The sequence below is a fragment of the Rhinoderma darwinii genome, chromosome 4 (genome assembly GCF_050947455.1).
Source record: "Rhinoderma darwinii isolate aRhiDar2 chromosome 4, aRhiDar2.hap1, whole genome shotgun sequence".
In the NCBI taxonomy this organism is placed as follows: Eukaryota; Metazoa; Chordata; class Amphibia; order Anura; family Rhinodermatidae; genus Rhinoderma; species Rhinoderma darwinii.
This window is the reverse complement of record NC_134690.1, coordinates 73,233,253-73,261,114: the sequence shown is the minus strand read 5'-3', so window position 1 is coordinate 73,261,114 and position 27,862 is coordinate 73,233,253. Positions and strand designations below refer to the sequence as shown.

Below are 27,862 nucleotides of genomic sequence, written 5' to 3'. Positions count from 1 at the left end.
TGCATACATTAAACTATACAAATGTATTACTTCTGCATACTATTGAAAAGTTGGTATAAAATAATAAATACTTGAATATAACCTGTGATTATGTCCTCAGGTGTTCCTTCTGGACCCCGTAACGTCATCTCAATAGTCAACGAGACGTCTATCACCTTGGAGTGGCATCCACCACGTGAAACTGGTGGCAGAGATGACGTCACCTATAATATCATCTGCAAGAAGTGCCGTTCCGACAGACGAAGTTGCTCAAGATGTGATGACAATGTCGATTTTGTTCCACGGCAGATGGGGTTGACGGACACACGTGTCTTCATTAGTAATTTATGGGCTCATACTCCTTACACTTTTGAGATCCAGGCTGTGAATGGTGTCATCAATAAAAGTCCATTTCCTCCTCAGCATGTCTCAGTCAATATCACCACTAACCAGGCTGGTAAGTTAAGTTAAAATTTATCTTGACCATTGTAAGTTTAATTGCTTCTAAAGCCAGTTATTTTTGGGAAAATTAGTCAGTGGTGAATTAGTCAGTAAGACGATGAAACTCTGATGTTAAAAGAGTCATTGCTCTTATGGCAGAGCTGTCATACTATCACTAATATGTTGGCATGCCAATGTCAGGACCTCATTAGTCCATGGTGCCAATTTTAGGCTGAGAGATTACGTGGACTTAATATTGAGCTATCAAGGAGCCAGCAAACACAGATGGGCAAGTTTACATTTACAGCATTTTGGTATTTTGGTGGTCCTGTCCTGAGGATATTGACTTGTTGTAATGTTACTGTTAATCATTTTGAAGCCAGGGCTCTGCAGTCACTACGCAACTTCAATTAATCACTATGAAGGAAAAAGAATAAACTTCCTTGCAACTATTGCAAAAAGATTCTGACCATTTCGAAAATTTGCGAAAGTAACAAAAAAATTGAAGTAGCATCCCAACCGCAATTTTATCATGATTTGCCTATGACTACATGATGACATGGAGCCCTAGCCTAGGAAATTGAATTCAACCTGCTAAGGTTGCCAATCTCCGATCACATTGGGGGTCCTGTTATTATCACCCTGGAATAGCCTGTATTGAAAAGCACTTTTTAAAATTCTCAAATAATTACAAACAAATACATTGGCTTTAAAAAACTTGTTTATTGGGGATCCCAGTTTATATAGAGGACTTAAAGAGGCTCTGTCCCCACATTATAAGTGCCCTATCTCCTACATAAGGAGATCGGCGCTATAATGTAGGTGACAGTAATGCTTTTTATTTAGAAAAACGATCTATTTTCACCACACTAAGAGCGATTTTAGCTTTATGCTAATTAGTTTCTTAATGCCCAAGTGGGTGTGTTTTTACTTTAGACCAAGTGGGCGTTGTACAGAGGAGTGTATGACGCTGACCAATCAGAGTCATGAACTTCTCTCCATTCATTTAGACAGCGCATAGTGACAATGGGTTGTTCACTATGTGCTGTCTTATACTGACATATTAACGTTACTGAAATGTTTAGACAGTGAATAGAAATTCCTTCCAGCCAGGATACGATGTCTATTCACAATCCCTGCACTTCCTTAACGTTTCTGTGGTACTTACAGCAGGGCAAGGGTAATCTCGCGAGATCACGCTGTAAATGACAGGTTACAGCGAGATTACGCTTTGCTCTGCTGGAAGTACCAAACAAACGTTAACGAAGTGCAGGGATTGTGAATAGACATCGTGTCCTGGCTGGAAGGAATGTCTATTCACTGTCTAAACACTTCAGTAACGTTAATATGTCAGTATAAGTCAGCACATAGTGAATAACGCAGTGTGAATGGAGAGAAGTGCATGACGCTGATTGGTCAGCGTCATACACTCCTCTGTACAACACCCACTTGGTCTAAAGTAAAAACACGCCCACTTGGGCATTAAGAAACTAATTAGCATAAAGCTAAAATTGCTCCTAACGTGGTAAAAATAGATCGTTTTTCTAAATAAAAAGCATTACTGTCACCTACATTACAGCGCCCACCTCCTTATATAGGAGATAGGGCACTTATAATGTGGGGACAGAGTCTCTTTAAAAATTGTCTTCATGAATTGAATAGTTAAAAGTCTGTGTATGTGTGTGTGTATATGTGTGTATTTATGTGTTTGTAGTTCGGGTAACAATGTGGTTACGATGTATTGTGTGTAGCAAAATATAACAGTCTGGAAAAGCTAGGCCACCATATACAATATGTATTATACCATCTCATTGGCAGTACTGTCACATACTGAGCTCGCATGGGCTTTAGAAGAGTGTAGTGGTTTAATACTATATAGTCTATAATCCATAATGGTTTAACTGCATTAAAATACCATCAGGTAAGACAATAATTGACAATTTGAAATGATAGGATATGAATATGTGACTTTTTCCTGGATATTTGCCAGAAATAGCATCAGACGGATTGAGATAGAAGCTTTTAGCATTGCAGCAGACGTCTCCACCATTCTCCTTCACCTCCAGCCTATCTATTTTTTATCTCCCAAGTCATGTTCTTCAATCTAGCATCCATCCATATTATCTAGGACTTTGTCATCTCTTCATATTTTTATTTGTGTCACATACATAACTAGTTTCAATATCCATTAATTCAAACACATCTATCAAATCCGTTCAAAGTATCTCAGCACAGCCGTTTATCTTTTATATATCAGGCAACTGCTGAAAATTCACAAATGATCCAAGCGTCTTACAAGAACTGTTCTTCTTAATTAACCCTGTGTCTGTCCTCAGATTCCGTTCATGTTTTCTGTGCCTTGTGTTGTATTACATCTGCACATGGTGGAACGTTCGTAAAAAAAAATAAAGTCGATGGTCATTCTTTGTCTTTTCATTGAAGTAAATGGAAATGTCACCTGCCCTTCCTGAGACTATTGGGGTCATGAACAATTTACAGTGACCTTTATGTGGTTTGAATTAGTCTCCTACAACTTTTGCGGGTTGCCCAATAACGGACAAATTGAGTCACACATACATGATATGGCTCAGTGAATATCTAAGGATTACTACCACAAGGTGATGGTTCCTGTCTCATACATACATGTGAACAAAGTCATCAATTAGCTCTTAAGAATGTTGTAGTTTTATTGTGATATTATTATTAGACTTATTTAACGTTTTTGCTGTATAACTGAACATTTTTTTTCTGCAATAAGAAAACTTAAACCCTCGCCCAATTCATTTTAGACTCTCAGCAATGTCAGAGGGGGACAGTGAAGAGAGTGTCAGGGCACTTCAGGCATCACAAAATCACTTCTCTTAATTTCATGATTTTGTTTTTGATCTACTTCTCGTTCTCTACAAGCAAATGTTTTTCTCTAAAGCTGCATAATCTATAAATGGGTGCGCAAACACAGACTGGATGTACTAAAACTGGCGTTTCCTATGCCAGCCTTAAACAAAATCCTGCTGGAGTAGGTTGTGCTAAATTTCTGCAGTGGTGCAACTTGGGCTGTCTGTGTGTCACAAACTGAAATCTATGCCATGTAAAAGCTGGCGTAGGTTTCCACTATAATTTACATCATTATCTGGCATAAATGCTAATAAATCTGACAGGCCATTGATGACCATGCCCCTCCCACTAAGCCCGCCCACTTATTGAAAGAGGCGCGAGAGCGGTGCAAAATAAAAAAAAAGTTGCACATTTTTGTGCAAAATAGGTGTGCGCCAAAGTGTGTTATTTTATTCCACCAGAAAGCTGGCACAAATCACTGAATAAATCTCCCCTACAGTGCCTAAAATTGCCTAATACAACTCAACTAAGGAGTAGTAAAGCTTGGGTAATAGCAAAATGTATGGAGAATTTAGTAAACTTTAAGGGTCAGTTCACATGGTGGATTTTGAATGGTGGGTCCCGCCACAAAATCAACCGTGAAATTATTAGTCCTCCCATTGTCTTGAATGGGAGGTTTAGCGGAATCCACCCAAAGATCGAGCAGGATGCTTCTTTTTCCCGCTAGATGAAAAAAATCAGCTCCTATTCAAAAGAATGGGAGGCGGAATTTTGCAAAGAAATGCGCCGAAAAAATTCTGCCGTGTGAACAGGGCTTAATGTGCTATGTGCAGGGCTTGTGTCAGGTGTGCCTAGATGCTAGAACATAATAAACTCCTTTTTACATGCCTGAATTTTGCATATTCAGCTACCAGAGGGATGGGGTAAATGCTAGCCCAGGTGCTGTGCACTAGAGGAGTACAGGGACACTCATTGAAAGCAAGGACAGCATTTCAAATAAGCCGGGGCAGACACCGACAGTAGAGGACCCCTGTGCAAGAACAGAATACAGGCCCCTTGATCTCCATTAGTTTATCATAAATGATAGCGCATCATAAATCCTATCTCTGTATCAATCCCCCAGGAAGTTTAATCTATACAATTTATTCTCACAGTCCCTTACATGCAATTTCACCGATAGTAGGAGGATGCCAGCTGCTTTTAAGGTGACAGTAGAGCCCTCTTATCTACTGGACCCCTGTGTAGCTGCATAGGTTGCACATATGATATGTCTTCCCCTGTGTCAAGCATTAACATTGCATGGTTAGTTGTGGAATAAGGTCGAAAAACCCACTAAAAGATCTAAAAAGTAGAATACTAAAAGAAAGGCAATTAAATAATTAATAATGATAGTCGAAGAAATGTTCCATAAAGCTAAATGTAGCCAGGTACTGTAGTCGAGGATTACAAAGGCAATCCATAACCCGACGGATGTTATTAAATTGTAAGGTATTGTCCCCAGCCCAGGTGGAGGTCTAAGGGCCAATGGAGTGTCACAGCAAAGATGGTACGAAGCAGGAGATGTGCAAACTCAACGTCACTCAACACTTCTGAAAATGAGAGATACAGTTCTTAGACACGGCTCAGGCCGGTGGGTGATGGCTGGTTCACGCTTTATCATGAACAGAGTGGAGAGCGCTTCTACCGGATACAGGGGTCTGACCAGGGGCGTAGCTAAAGGCTCATGGGCCCCGATGCAAAAATTCTTACTGGGCCCCCCCCCCTGCAAACTTCTCATGGCCGACGGGCCGCAGCTTTCAGCTGCATCGCTGGGTCTCCTAAGTGACCCAACAATGCAGCACTAGCAGCCGGGGGCGTCACTAAGGCTGGGTTCACAGAACCTATTTACGGACGTAATTCGGGTGTTTTAGCATTGAATTACGTCCGAAAATGCGGCTCAAAAGCGTTGGCAAACATCTGCCCATTCATTTGAATGGGTCTTACGATGTTCTGTGCCGACGGTCATTTTTTTTTTACGCGCCGCTGTCAAAAGGCGGCGCGTAAAAAAGACGCCCGCGTCAAATAAGTGCCTGTCACTTCTTCAGACGTAAATGGAGCCGTTTCCAATGGACTCCATAGAAAAACAGCTCCAATTACGTCCGTAATGGACGCAGTGAAAGACGCCTGCACATGCCATTACGGCTGAAATTACGGTGCTGTTTTCTCCTGAAAACAGCACCGTCATTTCAGCCGTAACAGACGCTGCCGTGTGAACATACCCTCAGGGCTTAAAATGTCAGGGAAATAGCCCCAATACATATGTGTCCGCCCAAAAAAAAAAATGTGTATATGAGACAGCATAGCATATCTATAGCACTATGACCCTATAAACTATGGATAGGATTAGATACAGTGGCTCAGCAGACAGTATCACACATGATAGGATTAGATACAGTGGAACAGCAGACAGTATCACACATGATAGGATTAGATACAGTGGCTCAGCAAACAGTATCACACATGATAGGATTAGATACAGTGGCCCAGCAGACAGTATCACACATGATAGGATTAGATACAGTGGCCCAGCAGACAGTATCGCACATGATAGGATTAGATACAGTGGCTCAGCAGACAGTATCACACATGATAGGATTAGATACAGTGGCTCAGCAGACAGTATCACACATGATAGGATTAGATACAGTGGCCCAGCAAACAGTATCACACATGATAGGATTAGATACAGTGGCTCAGCAGACAGTACCACACATGATAGGATTAGATACAGTGGCTCAGAAGGCAGTATCACACATGATAGGATTAGATACAGTGGCCCAGCAGACAGTATCACACATGATAGGATTAGATACAGTGGCTCAGCAGACAGTACCACACATGATAGGATTAGATACAGTGGCTCAGAAGGCAGTATCACACATGATAGGATTAGATACAGTGGCTCAGCAGACAGTACCACACATGATAGGATTAGATACAGTGGCTCAGAAAGCAGTATCACACATGATAGGATTAGATACAGTGGCTCAGCAGACAGTATCACACATGATCGGATTAGATACAGTGGCTCAGCAGACAGTATCACACAAGATACGATTAGATACAGGGCTCAGCAGACAGTATCACACATGATCGGATTAGATATAGGGCCCAGCAGACAGTATCACACAAGATACGATTAGATACAGGGCCCAGTAGACAGTATCACACATGATTGGATTAGATACACAGCTCAGCAGACTGTATCACACATGATAGGATTAGATACAGGGCCCAGCTCGCTGACATTGGGTCTCCAGCGCTGGACCCAGGATAGGTAAGAATAATAATTTTGCTTCTTTATGTGTTACTGATTATTTTTGTGTGTTTGTGTTTTTTTACAGGTTCGGTTGTTGGACTTCGGATACGAGGACTTCAATGACAGCGTTTTTTTTATTCTCAATAAAATGGTTAATGAGGGTTGTGTTTTTTTATTTCAATAAAATATTTTTTCTATGTGCTTGTATCTTTTTAAACTTTATTATCACCGCCTTAGTAATGGCCGCTGGCTGATTGACAATCTCCATTACTAAGGCAGGGCTTAATGTTAGCAGGTGCAGAGGCTACACTAACCCCCATTATTAGCCCGGTACCCACCGCCACCAGGAGTACTGGGAAGAGCCGGGTACGAACCAGTACCCGACCATCTGTAGTGACGGGCAGGCACCGGGGTGGCCACAGGCTGGTAGTATTAGGCTGGGGAAGGCCAAAAACAGTGGCACCTACCACCCTGGTAATGCTGCCTGCTACTGCTGTGTTGTATCTGGCTGGTTATGAAAATTGGGGGGGACCCCACATCGTTCTTTCCAATTATTATTATTTTTTTAAATGACGTGGGGTCCCCCCCCATTTTTCATAACCAGCCAGATACAATAAAGCAGCAGCAGGCAGCATTACCAGGGTGGTAGGTGCCACTGTTTTTGGCCTTTCCCCTCCTGATAATACCAGCCTGCGGCCACCCCAGTGGCCGTCCATCACTACAGATGGTAAAGTACTGGATCGTACCCGGCTCTTCCCAGCACCCCTGGTGGCGGTGGGTACCGGGGTAATAAAGGGGGTTAGTGTTAGCCTCTGCATCGGCTAACACTAAGCCCCGCCTTAGCAATGGATGCTGTCAATCAGCCGGCGGCCATTACTAAGGCGGTAGTAATATAGTTTAAAAAAAACCACAAAGACATAGAATAAATATTTTATTGAAATAAAACAAAAAAACAAACACAGCCCTCATTAACCATTTTATTGATAATAAAAAAAAGCTGTCATCGAAGTAGTCCTGGAATCCGACGTAGTCCAACGACCGAACCTGCAAGAAAACACACAAAAAATGATTAGTAACACGTGTTAGGCTTAGATACAGGGCCCATGTGTGATACTGTCTGTGGGACCCTGTATCTAAGCCTACCACAACGTAGGCTTAGATACAGGGTCCAGCAGGCAGTAATCTTATACCGTATTAGGGTATGTTCACACGGCGGGGGTCCGTAACGGCTGAAATTACGGGGATGTTTCAGCCTGAAAACATCCCCGTAATTTCAGCCGTACCGGCATGTGCAGGCGCTTGAACGCCGCGTCAATTACGGCCGTAATTAGCGCTGCTATTCATTGGAGTCAATGAATAACGGCTCTAATTACGGCCAAAGAAGTGACAGGTCACTTCTTTGACGCGGGCGTCTATTTACGCGCCGTCTTTTGACAGCGGCGCGTAAATATACGCCTCGTGTGAACAGACAAACGTCTGCCCATTGCTTTCAATGGGCAGATGTTTGTCAGCGCTATTGAGGCGCTATTTTCGGGCGTAATTCGGGGCAAAAACGCCCGATTTACGTCCGTAAATAGGCCGTGTGAACATACCCTAAGATTACTGTGTGCTGGACCCTGTATCTAAACCTACAGTGTGGTAGGCTTATATACAGGGCCCATCAGACAGGATCACACATGGGCCATGTATCTAAGCCTACCATGTGATTGGCTTATTTACAGGGCCCATCAGACAGGATCACACATGGGCCATGTATCTAAGCCTACCATGTGATTGGCTTATATACAGGGCCCATCAGACAGGATCACACATGGGCCATGTATCTAAGCCTACCATGTGATTGGCTTAGATACAGGGCCCAGCAGACAGGATCACACAATCTGTGATCCTGTCTCATGGGCCCCCTAAGCCTGCTACATCGTAGGCTTAGGGGTTGTACCGTCCCTAAACATTGATTGGCTATCCTCAGGATAGGCCATCAATAGCTGATGTGTCTCTCGGGACCCGCAAATCAGCTGTTTTGAAGGGGCCGCAGCACTCGTACGAGAGCTGCTTCCCCTTCATTTCACTACTCGCTCACACTGTGAATCGCCGACACGGATTCACAGTGTGACCGGAATGAAGTGACAGGAATGAAGGGGAGCAGCTCTCGTACGAGTGCTGCGGCCCCTTCAAAACAGCTGATTGGCGGGTCCCGGGAGTCGGACCCCGCCAATCAGGGCTAATCTTACCTTCCTCTTCGGCCGTGGCGGGAGTTCTATAACCGCGGCCCGAGTTACTATAGTAACTTTTTATTGATGTGGTGCGGGGGGCCGTGGGCCCCCCTAGCTTCGGGGCCCGGTCGCAATTGCGACCGCTGCGACCCCTATAGCTACGCCAGTGGGTCTGACAATTACAGGCTTCACAGGCCGTGACTGGCTGCACTCTACTTACTGTACACTGTACAGGTGGGAAGGCTCCTGCCCATCACCCACCACTGCTCACATGACTCTAGGGTGACGGAGAGGCTTCTCCCCATCACCCACCACATGCTAAAGGACCCAAAAACTAAGGGTATGTTCACATGGCATATGTCGGTGGCAGAGAAATACGAGGGTGATTTCAAGAGAAAGCAGGCCAGGAGCTTTGAGGGCTGATTATCAAAGTGTTTTTTTGGTTTTTTTTGCAAGCGTATTTGTAGCGTTTTTAAAGCGTATTTTTGAACAATTTTATTTGTAGTTCCAATGAAAAATCAGCTTGTAAAACGTTTGAAGAATTGACAAGTCACCTCTCTTATATGAAGGGTATTTTTACAAGGAGTTTTTTCAATTCAGCAGCGTTAAAATACGCCTCCTATGAACTACACAGTGAATTTCCCATTGAAATCAATAGACACTGAGCACTTGCTGGCGGGTACACCGCCATTCTATAGATCAAGCACCGCTCCCAGCGTCAGGACAGTAAACATGACGGCGGCAATACAGTAAGCATTGCAATAAACAAGTACGTCCGCAACAAAAATACAATAGGCCGGACTGGCCACTTCACCTAGGGGAAGAAAAACAGCACACAAATAGTACCTGTTAAAGACACAGTGCAGCAATGGACTAACATACGTTAAAAAAAAGACAATTGAAGCAGCCAAGTTCTATTTTAAGGGTTGGGAATTCTCCCCAAACCCATAAAATGACATGCTTGGACCTGTAGTTCAACCTCATATTTTTAGCTATAGTGTTAGAAATATGTAGAAATAGGCAAAGCAATATGTTTTTTGCGAAGAATTCTTGACGGTGATTCTGTTACTGTAGCTTTCTGGATTCTTACTGCATTACCCATGCTAACCACGCAATAGTGCCATAGCTATGAAGCCTGCAATTAACAAAACAGCAATCAAGTTAAGTGCTTAATTTCAGGAAATTAACATCCTTCTCCAAAAGGATGGGAATAGAAAACAAAAAAGGCGGATTAGAGGAGATCTGGGTAAACAGAAGAAGCGCCGGCTTTCTGCCTCCTGCGTGCACTTGAGAAAGAGACCTCGTATCGGGGAGGTAAACAGAGCTGACCTCAGAAATGAAGCATTATGCAAAGCAGAGAGGAACAGGGGGAGCGCGGAGCTCGTCTGATTAGAAATTTAGGAATTTCATGAGGCCTTCATATGATTCAGTGTTTAGCGATGTGTCCTCCATACAGAAGGCCGAGCATCTAGAACAATAGCTTTATCGAGCAGGATCATATCACATTGTCTTAATGCATAGCTTAACGCGGATTAATTACAGAAGCAATTACAAGATGAACTTTACTACACAATGCAAATTGGGATTACAGCTGTCATCCTTTTGTATAATTCACACTTGTGACTGTTTTATGTTTATATTGCACACTGCACATGATACGTGCCTACTGTTCATCTAAAAATGACTGTAATACAAAAGTATACATGTAGCAGAGCTGAGTTTGTCAATTGGACTTCTGGGACTGCATTGTTAACATGGAGTAAAAAAAAACAAAACAGGAAAGAGGGAAGCAACAATTTGGCTGCTTGTCCCGGGCTGGCTCGGAAACACGATCAAAAATGTTTTCAGGGGTTGTCTTGTTTAGAAAATAATTTTTAAAATACTGTATGAGGAAGTTGTAAGTTTGGGGGGGTCTCACATTAAAGAGGCTCTGTCACCAGATTATAAATGCCCTATCTACTACATAATCTGATCGGCGCTGTAATGTAGGTGACAGCAGTGGTTTTTATTTAGAAAAACAATCAATTTTGACCAAGTATGAACAATTTTAGATTTATGCTAAATACTTTCTTAATAAACAACTGGGCGTGTTTTTACATTTTGACCAAGTGGGCGTTGTACAGAGGAGTGTATGACGCTGACCAATCAGTGACCAATCAGCGTCATACACTCCATTCATGTCCATTTGTACTCAGCGCAGCGTGATCGTGCGAGATCACAATGTGCTGTCACTTACTCACACGTTAACTTTACTGAAGTGTCTTGAGAGTGAATAGACATCACTTCCAGCCAGGATGCGATGTCTATTCACAATCCCGACACTTCGGTAACGTTTGTGTGTCACTTACTCACACAGCACATCGAGATCACACTTGCTGTCATTAAGTCCCACACAAACGTTACCCAAGTGTGGGGAGTGTTAATAGACATCGTGTCCTGGCTGGAAGCAATATCTATTCACTCTCAAGACACTTCAGTAAAGTTAATGTGTGAGTAAGTGACAGCACATCGTGATCTCGCAAGATCATGATGTTCTGAGGACATGAATGGAGAGAAGTGTATGAGGCTGATTGGTCAGCGTCATACACTTCTCTCCACAACGCCCACTTGTCTATTAAGAAAGTCATTAGCATAAATCTAAAATAGGTCATAACTTGGTCAAAATTTATCGTTTTTCTAAATAAAAAACACTGTTGTTATCTACATTATAGCGCCGATCTCATTATGTAGGAGATAGGGCACTTATAATGTGGTGACAGAGCCTCTTTAAGTACTCTCATCTATCTATCTATGTGGTATGTCATGAATTTACACCACCAGCCCTTCGGAAAAAGTGCCTGAGGCTAACTAGTGTCACTTATAGGTGACTACCCTGTTAGTCAATGTCCGACCCTTTATAGAGCATTGAAACATGACAGGTTAATAGACAAACCGGAGACGCCCATCTGTAGACCGCACTTTTAAATCTGTAATATGCCCCCCAACTTTCATGATTCATTTATAGTACTGGTCTACTTATATAGGGAAGAGGGACCTCTTTGGCCCCCGTAGGCTCCTGGGCCCAGGTGTGACTGCACACTCCTCATTAGTACAGTAGGGTTCTAGTTGACAGAGTGAGATACCTATAAAGCAGCTTTAGGAAGGTATTGATTCTCCTTGTGGAAATTCACTTGATAGGGAGTAGTATGCAAAATAGCTCTCCTCCAGGAGGAAGAAAACGGTCTCTCTAGTGCCACCTATAGGTGACTAGCCCTTAAGTCAATGTCCAACCACAAGTAGAATCAGTACCTTCCAAGAGCTGCTTCAAAAGCATCTGACTCAGCGATCCAGAACCCTGCTCTGTACTGATGAGGAGCAACAACTCCAAAACAATTCTGTCTACAGATTGGTGCCTTGGGTTTGACTATTAACCCGAGTCATTTTTCAAGGCTCAATAAAGGGTCTGATATTGACATACAGAGTAATCATCAGTAGAGAGACCACTTTCTTCCTTCTAGGGGAGAGCTATTTTGCATACTTTTCCTAGGAAGCATTGCTCTTAAAGGGCTTTTCGCTTAATTATTATTTATCACCTATTCACAGGATAGGTGATAAATATTTGATTGATTGGGGTCTCACCGCTGAGACCCCCACCGATCAAGAGAGCGGACTTACCTTGCCATTTTTAGAAGCCCCATAGGAATGGAGCGGTAGTGCGCATGTTCGGCCACCGCACCATTTATTTCTATGGGGCTGCTGAAGATGGTGCTCAGCAGCCCCATAAAAAGTAACGAAGTGGGGACTGAGCATGCGCACTACCGCTCTATTTTTATGGGGCTCTCAGTAACGGCAAGGTAAGCCCGTTCTCGTGATCGGTGGGGATCCCAGCGGTCGGACCTCCACTGATCAGATATTTATAACCTATCCTTTGGATAGGTGATAAATAATGATTATGGGAAAACCCCTTTAACGCTACCTACACTCTGGATCTCTGCAAAGAGAATCAGTACATTCCAAGGACTGAGGCTAAACAATAGTCCAAATCTGTGTGAGTTTTTGCTTAGCAAATAGGACACATCTTAATTGAGATGGGAGTTGTGCAAAATCGCAAACCCAGCCCTGCTACATCTGGTTTATGTAAAGTATAAACGTTACATGTCTATGTCAATGATCGTTCAGAAAATGTTCATGCCTTTAAACCATACATCATATATTGCCTCAGTGTATGGGAATGTACAGTATAAGTCTATATTACATAAATGCTATCATTAGTAGTATAAGCATTGGGGAATAGGCAAAATAATTTTCACGTATAGTTAAACATTCCTTGTACTGCTCATATAATTGAGTGAAGTTTTCCTATAAACTACTGGATTGTGTCCCAGACAAGTGTTGGTTTCTGCCAGACATTAACAGTGAGTTTATAACAGCCAAATACTTGGTCCTTGTACTGTTAAGTAAATTTAAAAAATAGTTGAATATTAGGAACTTGCTATCAAAAATTGGGCGGTGGATTTGTAATTAGGCTCTTAAAGGTTTTTTTCCCCATCATAGACATTTGTGGCATAGCCGTATGATATACTATTATTGTCTGGTAGCGGCGGGTCCCACAATTATATATCTCCACAATGCCGGCCGCCGCATCCAGACGACGTATGAATGGAATGTGTGCTCACATTCAGTAGTTATGCCATAAATGTCTATGGTGGGAATACCCCTTTTAGGAAAGCTTCAACACGGAGCAGCAAACATAATATGGACTCTGTACAGCAGCACGCTGAATCCCAACGGATCTATAATATGGACATATAGGCACTAAATGTGCCACTTTATGGTACCTCTATAAGGCACTGTATTCTCCAATAGAAGTATTCCCTTTATGATACAGCCTGCATTACACCATAGAGGAAAAGAACAGGGAAAAAAGGCAGTGTCGTATTGGGTAACGGCGCCAGGCTCTGGAGGACAAGGAACGAGGCTAGGTGAGTTTGATCAAGGTGATCTTTTTATTCAAACGACGACGCGTTTCTGGACCGGACTGGTCCCATCGTCAGTTCAGTTTACAATGTTTGCACGTGTAAGGTGCTACTATATACGATAAAAAAAACGGGAAAGACCCGGTGCACAGAAGTTGATTTTTCATTTACAATCATCAAAGCCATTGCGGGAAAAGAACCCTCCTGGTGATTGTAAATGAAAAATCAACTGCTGTGCATCGGGTCTTTCCCGGTTTTTTTATTAACACAAACAGAAAAAATGGGACATAAAGATCATCAAAACCACAAAAAAGGCCATACTCACTAGGTAGGTGGGTGGGTGAAAACCCGTTCCCATCAGGACGCAGACGGGTCAAAGAATGCTGCAGAAGGAGTGTGCATTAAGTAGTGATAGCCCCTCCCACTAGTCTTGAGGGGAGTGGCGGACTAAGTGCTCAAAGGTGTGCGATAAATGAGTGTCAGTGTAGTGCTAGGGTGTGAATGGATGATAAAAAATAAATATGTATGTATGAAAGTGTGTAATAATGTAATAAAAATAAATAAATAAATAAATGTGATAAATAGGGGTCAGTGCTGTGAATAGTACATGGGGTGTCAGTACTATGTGTAATACGTGGAGGGATAATGTGCTGGTCGTCAGGCATGGCGTATCTTGCCGAATAACAGCCTATTTGTAACGCCGCTAGTGTTAGCTAAAGCGGGCTGCTCTGCATTCCAAACCAAACGCCAGCACATCATGCCCTCCCAGCATATAAGACCCGGCTGCGTCCTGAAAAAAAGTGTAGTATACGTAGTAAGAAATATCCATGAAACATGGGGTATTAGTTGTTATTTTGGCCAAAATACGCAAAGCTCGCAACCCAACGTCAAGGGTCCCCAGTGCCTTGCGAGTCCCTAACCAGAACTTTTCGTTCCTAATTTAAAAACACAAACAGAAAAAATGGGACATAAAGATCATCAAAACCACAAAAAAGGCCATACTCACTAGGTAGGTGGGTGGGTGAAAACCCGTTCCCATCAGGACGCAGACGGGTCAAAGAATGCTGCAGAAGGAGTGTGCATTAAGTAGTGATAGCCCCTCCCACTAGTCTTGAGGGGAGTGGCGGACTAAGTGCTCAAAGGTGTGCGATAAATGAGTGTCAGTGTAGTGCGGTTTTTTTATTGTATATAGAAGCACCTTACACGTGCAAACATTGTAAACTGACCTAACGAAGTGACCAGTCCGGTCCAGAAACGCGTCGTCGTTTGAATAAAAAGATCACCTTGATCAAACTCACCTAGCCTCGTTCCTTGTCCTCCAGAGCCTGGCGCCGTTACCCAATACGACACTGCCTTTTTTCCTGTTCTTTTCCTCTATATACTTTGTCCCCGGTACCAAGAAATTATCACCGAGGGACTGCAGTGGGTGGCAGCCGGCAATCTACACCATCTCATTCCACGCATAGCCTCGGAGGAGCGCCATTGATCCCTCACCTTTTCCATTCCGCTGTGCTGCAATACACCATGTCACATTTTTTTTCTTGTGGATTCTCATGGAATCCGTGAGAAAACATAATTCTGTGTATAATCGGAGGCATGTGGTTTTACAGTATGTGGCCAGACAATTCTAGTAGTGCCATGTTACAGATCAGCACAACACGTAGGACCCAAGCCAGGAGAATGGTACCGAAATTTATTTTTATCTATCTTAGACTTGCCAGCAGTCCCAATTTTTGTTGGACAATCCTGTGAACAAGACCGCAAAAGGGGTGGGGTTTATGCTAATTTATATGATAAAGTAGAGTTTTTCATATTTTAGAGGCGTTCCCAGGTGGAACAGGCAAGATTTAAAATGTCCTTTGATTTGGGAATGAAATGTTGGGAAGTATGCTCGCAGATGTGGTCACTATATTACTGTGTGTATAGTAGAAATCATAAAATAAAATGAATTGTAAAGTACCAACATAATAGGTGAAGGATGTAAATATAATAAGGACCCATGTTGGGTGTCATAAAAAGGTGAAGCTCTTGTTCTGGGTAGGACCTTGTGTATTGATGTTAAGTTTAGTTGAATTAAAAAAAATATCTGCCCCTTTGGAGCTGTAACTAAAGTCATATATTACCATTTTTTATTTCTACAGCTCCCTCCACTGTACCCATCATGCACCAAGTCCGAGCAACTATGAAGAGCATCACCTTGTCTTGGCCGCAACCAGAACAGCCCAATGGAATTATTCTGGATTATGAGATCCGATATTATGAGAAGGTGAGAAATTGACTGCATGTTTTCCAGCAGATATACTTGAAATCTCCAGTCTTTTTCCAACACTGGATATCTTCGTTCTGATTTAGAATTGGTGGCTACAGTAAGTTTTTAACACCGTCTTGCCAGCCACGATGATTATAGAAGTCTTAATGATCCATAAGGAGCGCCATGTTTAGTCTCATCTACTCAGAGGTCGCTAAGATTTGATATTTTGTGGGTTGGTAGTGGAGAGGGTTTTTTTTTTTATACAATATGAGGGCAATATGACTTTCTACCTGTTGAGCTGTAAGCTGGCATGTCTGAGATCCCGCATGCCCTGCTATAGTGACTTTATGGTAAATGCAAAGTCTCACTGTTCCACCTTAAGTGAAAAATTCCTCTAAATATGCATTCATTACAAGATGTATTCCCGGTGGTCACCGTGCCGTCTATTGATCTACAGACTTCAGGCTTTCAGACAATACATTGATTTCTGTGTATTTGACTGAAATTACAATACCAGTGATTAGATGTATTGTCTCTGCGCCGCTAGTGAAGAATTCCCAATTAATACATGAATCACCTGTTATAAGAAGAACAAAACAGCATTTTGTTCAGCGTATTATTTGCTGGGTTTGTCTTCTATGCACAGTACTGGCAGCCATTTAGTGTATTAAACAGATAAGTCTAAGAATTCGGGGGAGGCAGTTGGCATTTTGGAACTGGAGTATGATGTGATGATGCTGAACCTGTGTGTTTGCAGAAATAAGAGTTGTCTGTAATTAGAAAAAAGGGTCTGCTTTTTTTTTTTTGTCCTTCCAAAAACAGCACCACTTCTGTTCATGAACTGTGTCTGTTATTGCTACTCAGCAGCATTCACTTGAGCTGTAATACCACACACAGCCCATGGTCAAGAGTGGTGCTGTTTCTTTAAAAAAAAAAGACCCTTATTTCTGCTCTCTTCATCTGGGGGTCAGGCTTCTTGCCGAAACGCGCGTCGGGGTGTGACGCCAGACAGTGCTGTCCTTGATATGGGTAAGTTGTTCTAGTGCACTGTGCAGAGATGACATCAGGTATATATATTGTTATACCCACCATTGAACAATGCCATATTAATGTACATACACAATGATTGTTCTCTTGATTGCTGTCATTACATTTCCATTTATGGTTTCATTCTATATTGGGGGAGTAGGTACTCTTGGCCACCTGTGGCTTCATATATGCACATGTTGTGTGCATGGTGTCATTTATTTTACAGCTCTGCCCCCTTAATTTGATGCAGCACCATCTTATGTATGTCACTGTGGTAATCATCTCTATGCTTTTAATTTACTTGTTTGTTGTTTTATTGTTATTCAATAATAAATGTATACCTTTTTAATTGTTTTTTGGTGTGTCAGACTCCGATTTTTAGGTTGTTTGTTTCGTATAGCAGGTTTTTACACCGTTACTACCATGTTTATCATGGACTCATATACCCCTCCCCCTCTACACATCATACACAAATAAGGGTTTATTCTCATTACATTTATTCGGAGATTTTTGCTGTTCTCCATTTAGGTATAGCAACCTATCACCTATCTAATCTAATAGGCGCTGTCACACTGATAATGATAGTGAAAATTGTGTCCCAGAAAGTTTATTATTTTAAATGTTATGAGCTTTTTTCTAAATATGCAAATGAGGCTTTATTAGACAAGTAGGAAGTAACAGCAGCGATTCTCCGGAGGTGGAGCTTCCTCACAGCCTCTGACACTGTCCAATCAGCATGAAGCTGCTTCACACTGTGTGAGAGACTGAGGCTGGAGGGAAGGGGGACCAATTCAAACAGACTTCTCCGGCAGTGATTCTTGTGACATATGATAGATGACACCAGGATCGCAGTTCTAGCTGTGACACAACTGGAGATATCGCCAGTTGAAAACACAGTCGGGAATGGCAGCTGTATACTATAGATCACACTGTGTTAATGGGCAGGAAAGGGGGAGAAGCTGTATGCTGATTGGACAGCGTCATACAGAAAACATTACACCGCCTAGAGTGAAAAGAAAGAGTCACCTCCTATTTGGCTATTAGAGCCACATTAGCATATTTAGAAAAATTCTCATATCTTTGCAAATAATAAAAGTTTTTGGGAAAAAAAATTCACACTGCAGTTATCAGCATCATAGCGCCTATTAGATTAGTTAGGAGATAGTTCATTAATAAACTAGTGACAGATCCTCTTTAAAGTAAGAGGATTTCAGAAGGCTAAATAAAGACTGTCTTGCCAGATGGTTATCTACCCCAGCTATAAAAAAAAGCGCTGGTGTCATCGGTTGTGATGTCATTACTTACTATAATGTGCACATTGCCTTTTATATTTTTTTCTCAGTGTTGTGATTTTTTTCTGAGGTTATTATTATGCTGTAGTTAAGCGGAGTTTCTTGTACACCGTTTTAGAGTATATACAGGGTTGTTTTCCGGGTAACCTGTTATATGGATAAATGGCACGGCAAAAATATGTAGTGTCAAATAATAACTTTTTTTATTGTTTTAAAGGAAAGCTAAATCAATGCATCGCTACGGTTATTGCCAGTTACACCAGCTCCCGATGAATCTATTTCATGTTAAATGACCTTTAGTGCCCTCACTCTACCATAGTATACTACAATATCTTATCAGTGTGGTCAGCTACCATGACTGACGGTAGCACCCTAAAAAAAAAAAAAAACAACTGTGGGAAGCCTTTACTTCTTTTACCACCCAACTGACTCCTCATTCACCTTTTTTCTTTCCGGCATCTTCATCCCCCTTTTTTAGTCGTGCCCCCTCCCTACCATTTACAAGACCAGTGTTTCCCAAACCAGTCCTTAAGGAACCCCAACTGGTCATGTATTGAGGATTCCTTTAGTAATGCACCAGTGATTTATTTGGTTTCATAAAATCAATAAGTAACACACATACTTTCTATATGTAAAAGACATGACCTGTTGGGGTTTCTTGGGGACTGGTTTGGGAAACTCTGCACTACTGCATCTGCATCTCTTACTCTCCACTGACCAAAATGCTACTCTTTTTCCCAACCCAGTTATGCCTCTCCTGCTCTCAGTTGTACTCTTTTTGGAGTTGACTTTTGGGCACAATCGCAATTAGGATATGACGCTACCAGATACTACCGGTATAACATGTAATGACTTTTTATATTTCTTTTTATCATCAGGATCACAATGAATTTAACTCTTCTATATCCAAGAGCCAGACAAACACCGCCAGCATAGAAGGACTGAGGCCAGGAATTGTCTATGTGGTGCAGGTCCGAGCACGAACTGTGGCAGGTTATGGGAAATACAGTGGAAAAATGTGCTTCCAAACCCTGACTGACGGTAAGTCATCACTTTTCTGGATGCAACTTGATAAGTCATCACTTGCCTAGGAACAACCCCCTTTAAGGGTACGTTATGGGGTTGGTTAAAAAAGGATACCGACCCCTAATTGTATATGTATTGTATTGTGCAAGGCATTCCAGCATTCTTTAAGAGGGTAGCCATATTATTGAGCATAGGGCTAGAGCAATGTAATGAAGTCAAGGGGCCAAAATTGAGCTTAGGCTATAGGGGTTTTACAGTTTTCGCGACCATGCCTTTGGAGGTATGACTTATGGGAGCCCCAATTAAACCCCAAATCCACACTATGTAGTGATATAGGCTGCATTGTTTATCCTTGCTTTCATTTCATTGTACATGTGGTCCATCAGTGCCTAAAATATTGCTTAAAGGGGCGCTTTACTTTCGTTAATCTATAGGCTTATAACATTTAGTTAAAGTTTTTTTATCACAGACAACCCATTTAACAACAAAGTGGAGACCTCTGGCAAACAACTGATTTTGCGGGAGTAAGATGCAGCCCTGTTTTGACTCTTCGAGGGGGCTCCATATTTGGGGACCTACTCAATGATGTCCATATGCCCTTTAGCGGTTGTCAAGATGAGACGATCTCTGTAAACATGCCTTAGAAGGGTACTTAAAGGGGGTGTTAAAAAAGAACTGACCACTAACTGTACATGCAGGGCATATCAGCACTCTGTACACTCTATTAATCTTTTATGGCTACATTTTTAGGAATATTGCTTTTGGCCATAAATATCAGTCTCCAATTGTTTTCAGTGATAAGAAGCAGAACAAGTTCTTAGCTGACATAAGTACAGTAACATGTTTACAGAGGCAAATATATTGTACGACATTTCAGTGAAGAAATCCAATGATGTACATGATATATATTAGGTATTTCTTTATAACTATCTACATGTAGGGAAATGAGCAATCTGTATGGGTCATTTGGTTGGTTACTACCATCAGATTCCATATGAAGAATTGATTGGCATGTTAACACATTCTGATGTTGGCAATGAAGTGTAAAATGGAACATATATTAGATTTCAAACTGTAATATGCCTCATTGAATCGGAGCATTGCATACAATATGCACCCTGTATATTTACATCTTGTAACTTTCCTCCAGAGAACTAGTTCAGAATATCGCAATCTTGGCCCCCATTCTGTTTAGAATTCATCTTTGCTCCATCAGTAATTTGTTGTCAAGTTCTAATTTTTCCCATTTGCTAAATAATCAAATTCCAACACATGTGTCACTGCTTGACAGACACGAGGGTTCTCCTCCACGAACGGAAACATTCCACCCACGCTGGCATGGGGCACAGCGCCAAGCTATTGCATGCGTAACACTGCTGGGCATCCTTACCAAGTCTGGGCATTAGGAAAGGAGGTTGTGTTGCCAAGAGATGCTGTGCGTCTGCATTGTTCCAAAGAGCTTAACACCTTGACTGCCAATCCTCTTTGGACTGTGTGCCCAGTAAAGGTTAGATATTGGCCAAGACAGAGGGGAGGTGATTTTTTTTCTTTGTGTTTTCACACATTCGAGAGTAAAACAATGGATTATATATGGATTGATGGATAACAGTGCAGATAACAGCAAAATGTCCCCCTCTGTCATACATTTCCGATAGCATTTGTCCTTTAGTGTGAACTCCTACCCCTAATAACCCTTTACCCATGTCAAAGCCCTAATGTAAGCTTCTCTGCTATCAACACGGAAATGTGGTCATCAAAAACAGAACCACCTTGTTCCTGGTTGAATGTTCATTAATGTCAATCAATCGTGGGGGTTGGAAAGTCATTTGGGAAGTATTAAACTCAAAGGTCAGACAGCATAGACCATGGAAAGCTAAACAGGAGGAGAACAAGGACAGGAAGATAAGATATAGTATGTACAGGAAGAGCAGTAGGGAGGGAGACATGACTACTCAATGAGGTGTCCCGGGGAAGTTTAACATGTCTCTGCCTACCATGTAATAATATACAACTGTGAACAATGGGAAGTTTTTACCTTCCATGACCTCTATAATAAGCCAAGTATTCCTATTTCCATTAATCTTGGGGTCATATAGTGAAAACAGATCATTTAGATAGAAGGTAAATTGGATATATATACTGAATAGGGTATTTATATGCTGGGATACGGTTTGGCGTATATGTAGCAGTTTTTACTACAAATCAACTGAGAATATTGGAAATCGGTGATAGATGTTATGTGTTGCTTGATGAGATCCGACAGTGTGCGCCAGCTGGGTCCCGTCTGTGATCCGTAGAAAGATAGTGAATAGTGATAGTGAAAACCAAAAAGTGAATGGGTCCGTGAAAACTATCGGGTGCCACTCGGAAAAACGGCACTAGGTTGTGTGCAACGGCCATTAGGGCATATCGGGGGTAATAGACAGTAGTCCCTCATTTGGGATTGTCACCCTACATGCTAATAATGTGTTAATATCACTATTCTAAGCTATAGACATATATTACTTAGAATCTTTATGATTTATTATAGTTGTCCAAATTGTCCGTAAACATTTTTATTATTTTTAGTATAAGTTGTCCTGAAAAAAATCCTGTCAACCCTGCTATGAACTGATGTTGTCCATGTATTACATGGATGCCTATTGATTTCAGAGGGTGCTATGTAATGCTTCACTTTCCCAAAAGGGGAACCCTCATGATCAACTAGTCACTTGGAGACCTGCTCCATGAAAAGGACGTACCAAAAAGAGACCCTTTAATAGCCAGAACAGAAAACGTCCATGCATGACATGGAGACTATTAATGAACTCTTTATAACTCATTGATAATAGCTTCATGTAAACAGTCCAACCATTTAAGGTTTTTCTATCTTGCTACGTTTTTATGTCTACAGTCTTTATTCTTTGTCCTTGAGCTGCTGCTTGCAAATTGATAATTTTTTCTTCAAATGCTCCAAAAAGAAAATAAATAAAATAGAAAAAAAACAATCTTCTGTTGATAAAAAATGGATTCAGAACCAACAGAGCGTGATTGCAACATTTGTATTCCTTTACTGCTGGACTAACATTTAAAGGGGCAAGTCTATATATATATATATATATATATATATATATATATATATATATATATATATATCTATCTATATATATATATATATGTATATATATATATATATAATGAATGTGATCTTCCCTGTAAGGAGCTATCGTACTACAGTTCTTAGAACCTCTGGAAACATTAACATATGTATGTGATAGCAGTATTATCCTTTACAAAATAGTTCGAAGTTTACATTGGAGGACATTTATTCCTATGCTGATGACCTACAACAATTGCATATCTTGACTCACCAGGGTCCATATGCAAAATCTGTTAACGGGCCCCCCATATATCATGCATCATATGTAGAATTGGTCTCCTCGTTTGGGCCACATCAGGCTCCAGGGCTGGGTGTGACTCCAACCTTTGCTCTTCCATAGCTCTGCACAATTTTTGGCAAATGTTGTAAAATTAGTGCGCACCTTCAAAAAGTCATAGCTTGTAAACTTTTCCTTAGGGCTCCTTTAAGTACATTGTATTCTTTACCCTTTAATGCCCAAAGATAAGCAGTCTTCCCTCGCAGTAATATATACGACTTTTACCATGTGAACCACACAAATTTATTTGTACGTACGCAAAAAAAAAATTACTGGAAGAGCGGTTTCTGACAGATTTCCTGACCTTTGCTGGGTGAAAAGAGTGGAGGCTCATAATGGAGACTTGACATTTTAGATGGTTCAACATGAATCATGAAAGGAACATACATATAATAAAGATCTGACTCAAGGTCTAGATTTGTAGATTCGCTTACATGCTCTATCTGACACAAATGATAGGCTACCTTACCAAAGGCTGATTGCTGTAGGGCCGCCTGGCTGCGCCCTGTGTAATTTCTCATATCCCTTTTTTAGAGGATTACAAATCTGAGCTCCGAGAGCAGCTTCCCCTGATTGCCGGCTCGGCTGCTGCAGGCGTCGTCTTCATAGTGTCTCTGGTGGCCATCTCCATTGTTTGCAGCAGGTGAGTATACTTTCCTGCCTTTATGTGACTTGATGGGGTTATAGCTTTGACTTCTTTGTAGCTTGTGTCACGTTGTGATCTAATAACATTTTATCTGTCTTTACTGAAGATTTCTGGATGTTTCCTCTGCCTTATTGATGTGCTATATACTACATATATGTATAAAAGATAGCAGCGCATTATTACATCACTATGCAAATGAATAGATTGCTTCATTTTTCATGTAAATCTAAGTTATAAGAGAGTATGCACATTGTGATTTTTTGCTAATATACATGACATAGCCATGTAAAAATGGGGAAAATGATTGTGTACGTTAAGGGAAAATGTATATGACTTTCTAAAAATGTTCTCTTATCAACACCGCTATCATTGAAGGGTGATATCAGAGAAGACTCCAATAGGGTAAATTATTTTGCTTTGATGTGAAATTTTTTTTCTTGAAAATAATAAAATATCCCTGTGTTTGGGTAGCGCAGATGATCATCTCCATGATAATTTGTCAAAATGTTGGTCTGATTGGGGTAAACAACTTAAAGTTCATTTTCTTATGGTATGGAAAAATATGTCATTGGTGGGAGTCCCCCACAATTGCTCGAGGGAAGGAGCCCAAAGTGCCCTGCCTTTATGGATTTTAGCTGTTTGGAATAGATCACTTCATTCTAGCAATTTATGGGAGTTCCAAGATACAAACACCAATCATGGACATCTTCCAACATGTTTCAATGACCATTTGAAAAATGTCTAAAGCTGAACCTTCACTGTAAAGCATGGAGGAAAGTGTATAACATAATCTACACATAAATGTTAGTCTGTGTTTACATCATGTATGTGGTGTGTTTTTGGTGGATATGCCATGAACACTTTTTACAGTGTACACATCATGCTCATAGACAGGGCCGGTTATAGACAAAGTGTGGCCCTGGGCAAATTTAACAGTGGGGCCACAACTGCTGAATTAGAGCCTGTTCACATCTGTGTTGGGGTTCCATTGATGGCTTCCGTCATACGTTTCCATCAAGAGATCCTATGAACGGAAACCAAACGGAAACCATAGCTTTGCAGTCGACTTCGCTATTGATTATGCCAAAACAAGCAAAGCTTATGGAACGGAGACAAACGGAAACCATTTGCAACTGAAGCATTACCATTGAAATGATTTCCGTTTGCCTTTCCGTTTATGGATTCCTGCGACGGAAAGATCTGACGGAACCCATGAACGGAAATCAAATGCTGATGTGAATACACCCTTACTGTATTAATAATGCTGTCAATTCAGTAGGCGGTGTGCAGAGAACTGCATCGCTGATTCTAGTTCTTCGAGGAGTGTTGCAAGACCAAAATCATATGTCCCCCCTCTCACACAAAAAAAGATCTATATACATATACATTTATTAAATCATACCAATATACCAGATTAAATATGACCTGCATAGAGTTACTGAACACAACTTACTATTATAAGACCAATATTACCAATAATAACACAATATTAATTCCAAATAATACCGCCAAACCATAACCACATAGTGACTGAATAATACCCCATACTGTTACTGAATAATACCGACCACACCATAACCACATAGTGACTGAATCATACCCCCATACTGTTACTGAATAATACCTCCACACCATAACCACATAGTGACTGAATAATACCCCCATACTGTTACTGAATAATACTACTACACCATAACCACATAGTGACTGAATAATACCCCCATACTGTTACTGAATAATACCTCCACATCATAACCACATAGAGACTGAATAATACACCCATACTGTTACTGAATAATACTACTACACCATAACCACATACTGACTGAATAATACCCCCATACTAATACTGAATATTACCGCCAAACTATAACCACATAGTGACTGAATAATACCCTCATACTGTTACTGAATAATACCACCACACCATAACCACATAGTGACTGAATAATACCCCCATACTGTTACTGAATAATACTACTACTCCATAACCACATAGTGACTGAATAATACCCCCATACTGTTACTGAATAATACTACTACACAATAACTACATAGTGACTGAATAATACCCCCATACTGTTACTGAATAATACTACTACACCATAACCACATACTGACTGAATAATACCCCCATACTATTACTGAATATTACCGCCAAACTATAACCACATAGTGACTGAATAATACCCTCATACTGTTACTGAATAATACCACCACACCATAACCACATAGTGACTGAATAATACCCCCATACTGTTACTGAATAATACTACTACTCCATAACCACATAGTGACTGAATCATACCCCCATACTGTTACTGAATAATACTACTACACAATAACTACATAGTGACTGAATAATACCCCCATACTGTTACTGAATAATACTACTACACCATAACCACATACTGACTGAATAATACCCCCATACTATTACTGAATATTACCGCCAAACTATAACCACATAGTGACTGAATAATACCCTCATACTGTTACTGAATAATACCACCACACCATAACCACATAGTGACTGAATAATACCCCCATACTGTTACTGAATAATACTACTACTCCATAACCACATAGTGACTGAATAATACTACTACACAATAACTACATAGTGACTGAATAATACCCCCATACTATTACTGAATAATACCGCCAAACTATAACCACATAGTGACTGAATAATACCCCCATACTGTTACTGAATAATAACACCACACCATAACCACATAGTGACTGAATAATACCCCATACTGTTACTGAATAATACTTCCATACTGTTACTGAATAATACTACTACACCATAACCACATACTGACTGAATAATACCCCCATACTATTACTGAATAATACCGCCAAGCTATAACCACATAGTGACTGAATAATACCCTCATACTGTTACTGAATAATACCCCCATACTGTTACTGAATAATACTACTACACCATAACCACATAGTGACTGAATAATACCCCCATACTGTTACTGAATAATACTACTACACAATAACTACATAGTGACTGAATAATACCCCCATACTATTACTGAATAATACCGCCAAACTATAACCACATAGTGACTGAATAATACCCCCATACTGTTACTGAATCATACCCCCATACTGTTACTGAATAATACCTCCACACCATAACCACATAGTAACTAAATAATACCCCATACTGTTACTGAATAATACCTCCACACCATAACCACATAGAGACTGAATAATACCCCATACTGTTACTGAATAATACCTCCACATCATAACCACACAGTGACTGAATAATATCCCCATACTGTTACTGAATAACACCACCACACCATAACCACATAGTGACTGAATAATACCCCCATACTGTTACTGAATAATACCTCCACACCATTACCACATAGTGACTAAATAATAACCCCATATTGTTACTGAATAATAACTCCACACCATAATCACATAGTGACTGTTACTAAATAATACTGTTACTAAATAATTCCGCTATACTGTTGCTAAATAAAACCGCCATACCATAACCACATAGTGACTGAATAACACCCCCATACAGTTACTGACTAATACCTCCACACCATAACCACATAGTGACTGAATAATACTCCCATACTGTTACTGAATAACACCGCCACACCATAACCAGTGACTGAATAATACCCCCATACTGTTACTTAATAGTACCGCCACAACATAACCAGTGACTGAATAATACCCCCATACAGTTCCTGAATAATACCTCCGCACCATAACTACATACTGACTAAATAATACCCCCATACTGTTACTGAATAATACCCCCATACTGTTACTGAATAATACCTCCACACCATAACCACATAGTGACTGAATAATGCCCCGATACTGTTACTGATTAAAAACCACTATACAGAGACCAATATTATCACCTTGTTGTGGCCATATAGGGGTAAATGGCAGTTATACACAGGAGCTCTGCAGACGATATGTGATTACAGCACATTTATATCCAGTGACTCACAGGTGATGTTTTCTCTGATTAGAGTCGTTTACTTTCCGTTTTTTTTTCTCCATCCGGCCCAGACCACTGTGATGACTTATTCCAGCCACGACTCATCTCTGCAGAATATGACACACCGACATGTTGGTTTTCCAGCACCCACCCCACCTATACCCTATCCTCTAAACAAACTCGTAATCCACAGTGCCCCAGATGGTAATAATGATCCCTCAGTGCTCAACACAATAAAAGTGCCCCATCAGTAACCGTGCCCTCTTTGTGCCACCACAGTAATAATGCAACCTTTGTGCCCCCTGTAGATAGAGCAACACACAGCCCCCTGTAGATAGCGCCACACACAGCCCCCTGTAGATATTACCACACACAACCCCCCCTGTAGATAGCGCCAAAGTCCTCCCCTCTTGTATGTAATGCCATACAGCCCCCCCAGTTGATAGTGCCACACAGCCCCCCCTTAGTAGATAGTACCACA

At 41.1% G+C, this 27,862-nt stretch overlaps 1 protein-coding gene across 2 annotated transcripts in view; it reads left to right on the top strand.

Annotated features, from left to right (window-relative positions):
* Nucleotides 1-27,862, top strand: part of EPHB1 (EPH receptor B1) — a 257,459-nt gene that overhangs the window by 206,995 nt on the left and 22,602 nt on the right. Inside the window, exons 5-9 of one of the 2 annotated variants that reach the window (XM_075861191.1) lie at nucleotides 101-436; nucleotides 15,863-15,987; nucleotides 19,172-19,334; nucleotides 23,270-23,378; nucleotides 23,757-23,783. In XM_075861191.1, coding sequence (XP_075717306.1) covers nucleotides 101-436; nucleotides 15,863-15,987; nucleotides 19,172-19,334; nucleotides 23,270-23,378; nucleotides 23,757-23,783 — 760 coding nt within the window. The remainder of the gene's footprint in view (nucleotides 1-100; nucleotides 437-15,862; nucleotides 15,988-19,171; nucleotides 19,335-23,269; nucleotides 23,379-23,756; nucleotides 23,784-27,862) is intronic. The other variant, XM_075861192.1, reaches the window with a different exon arrangement.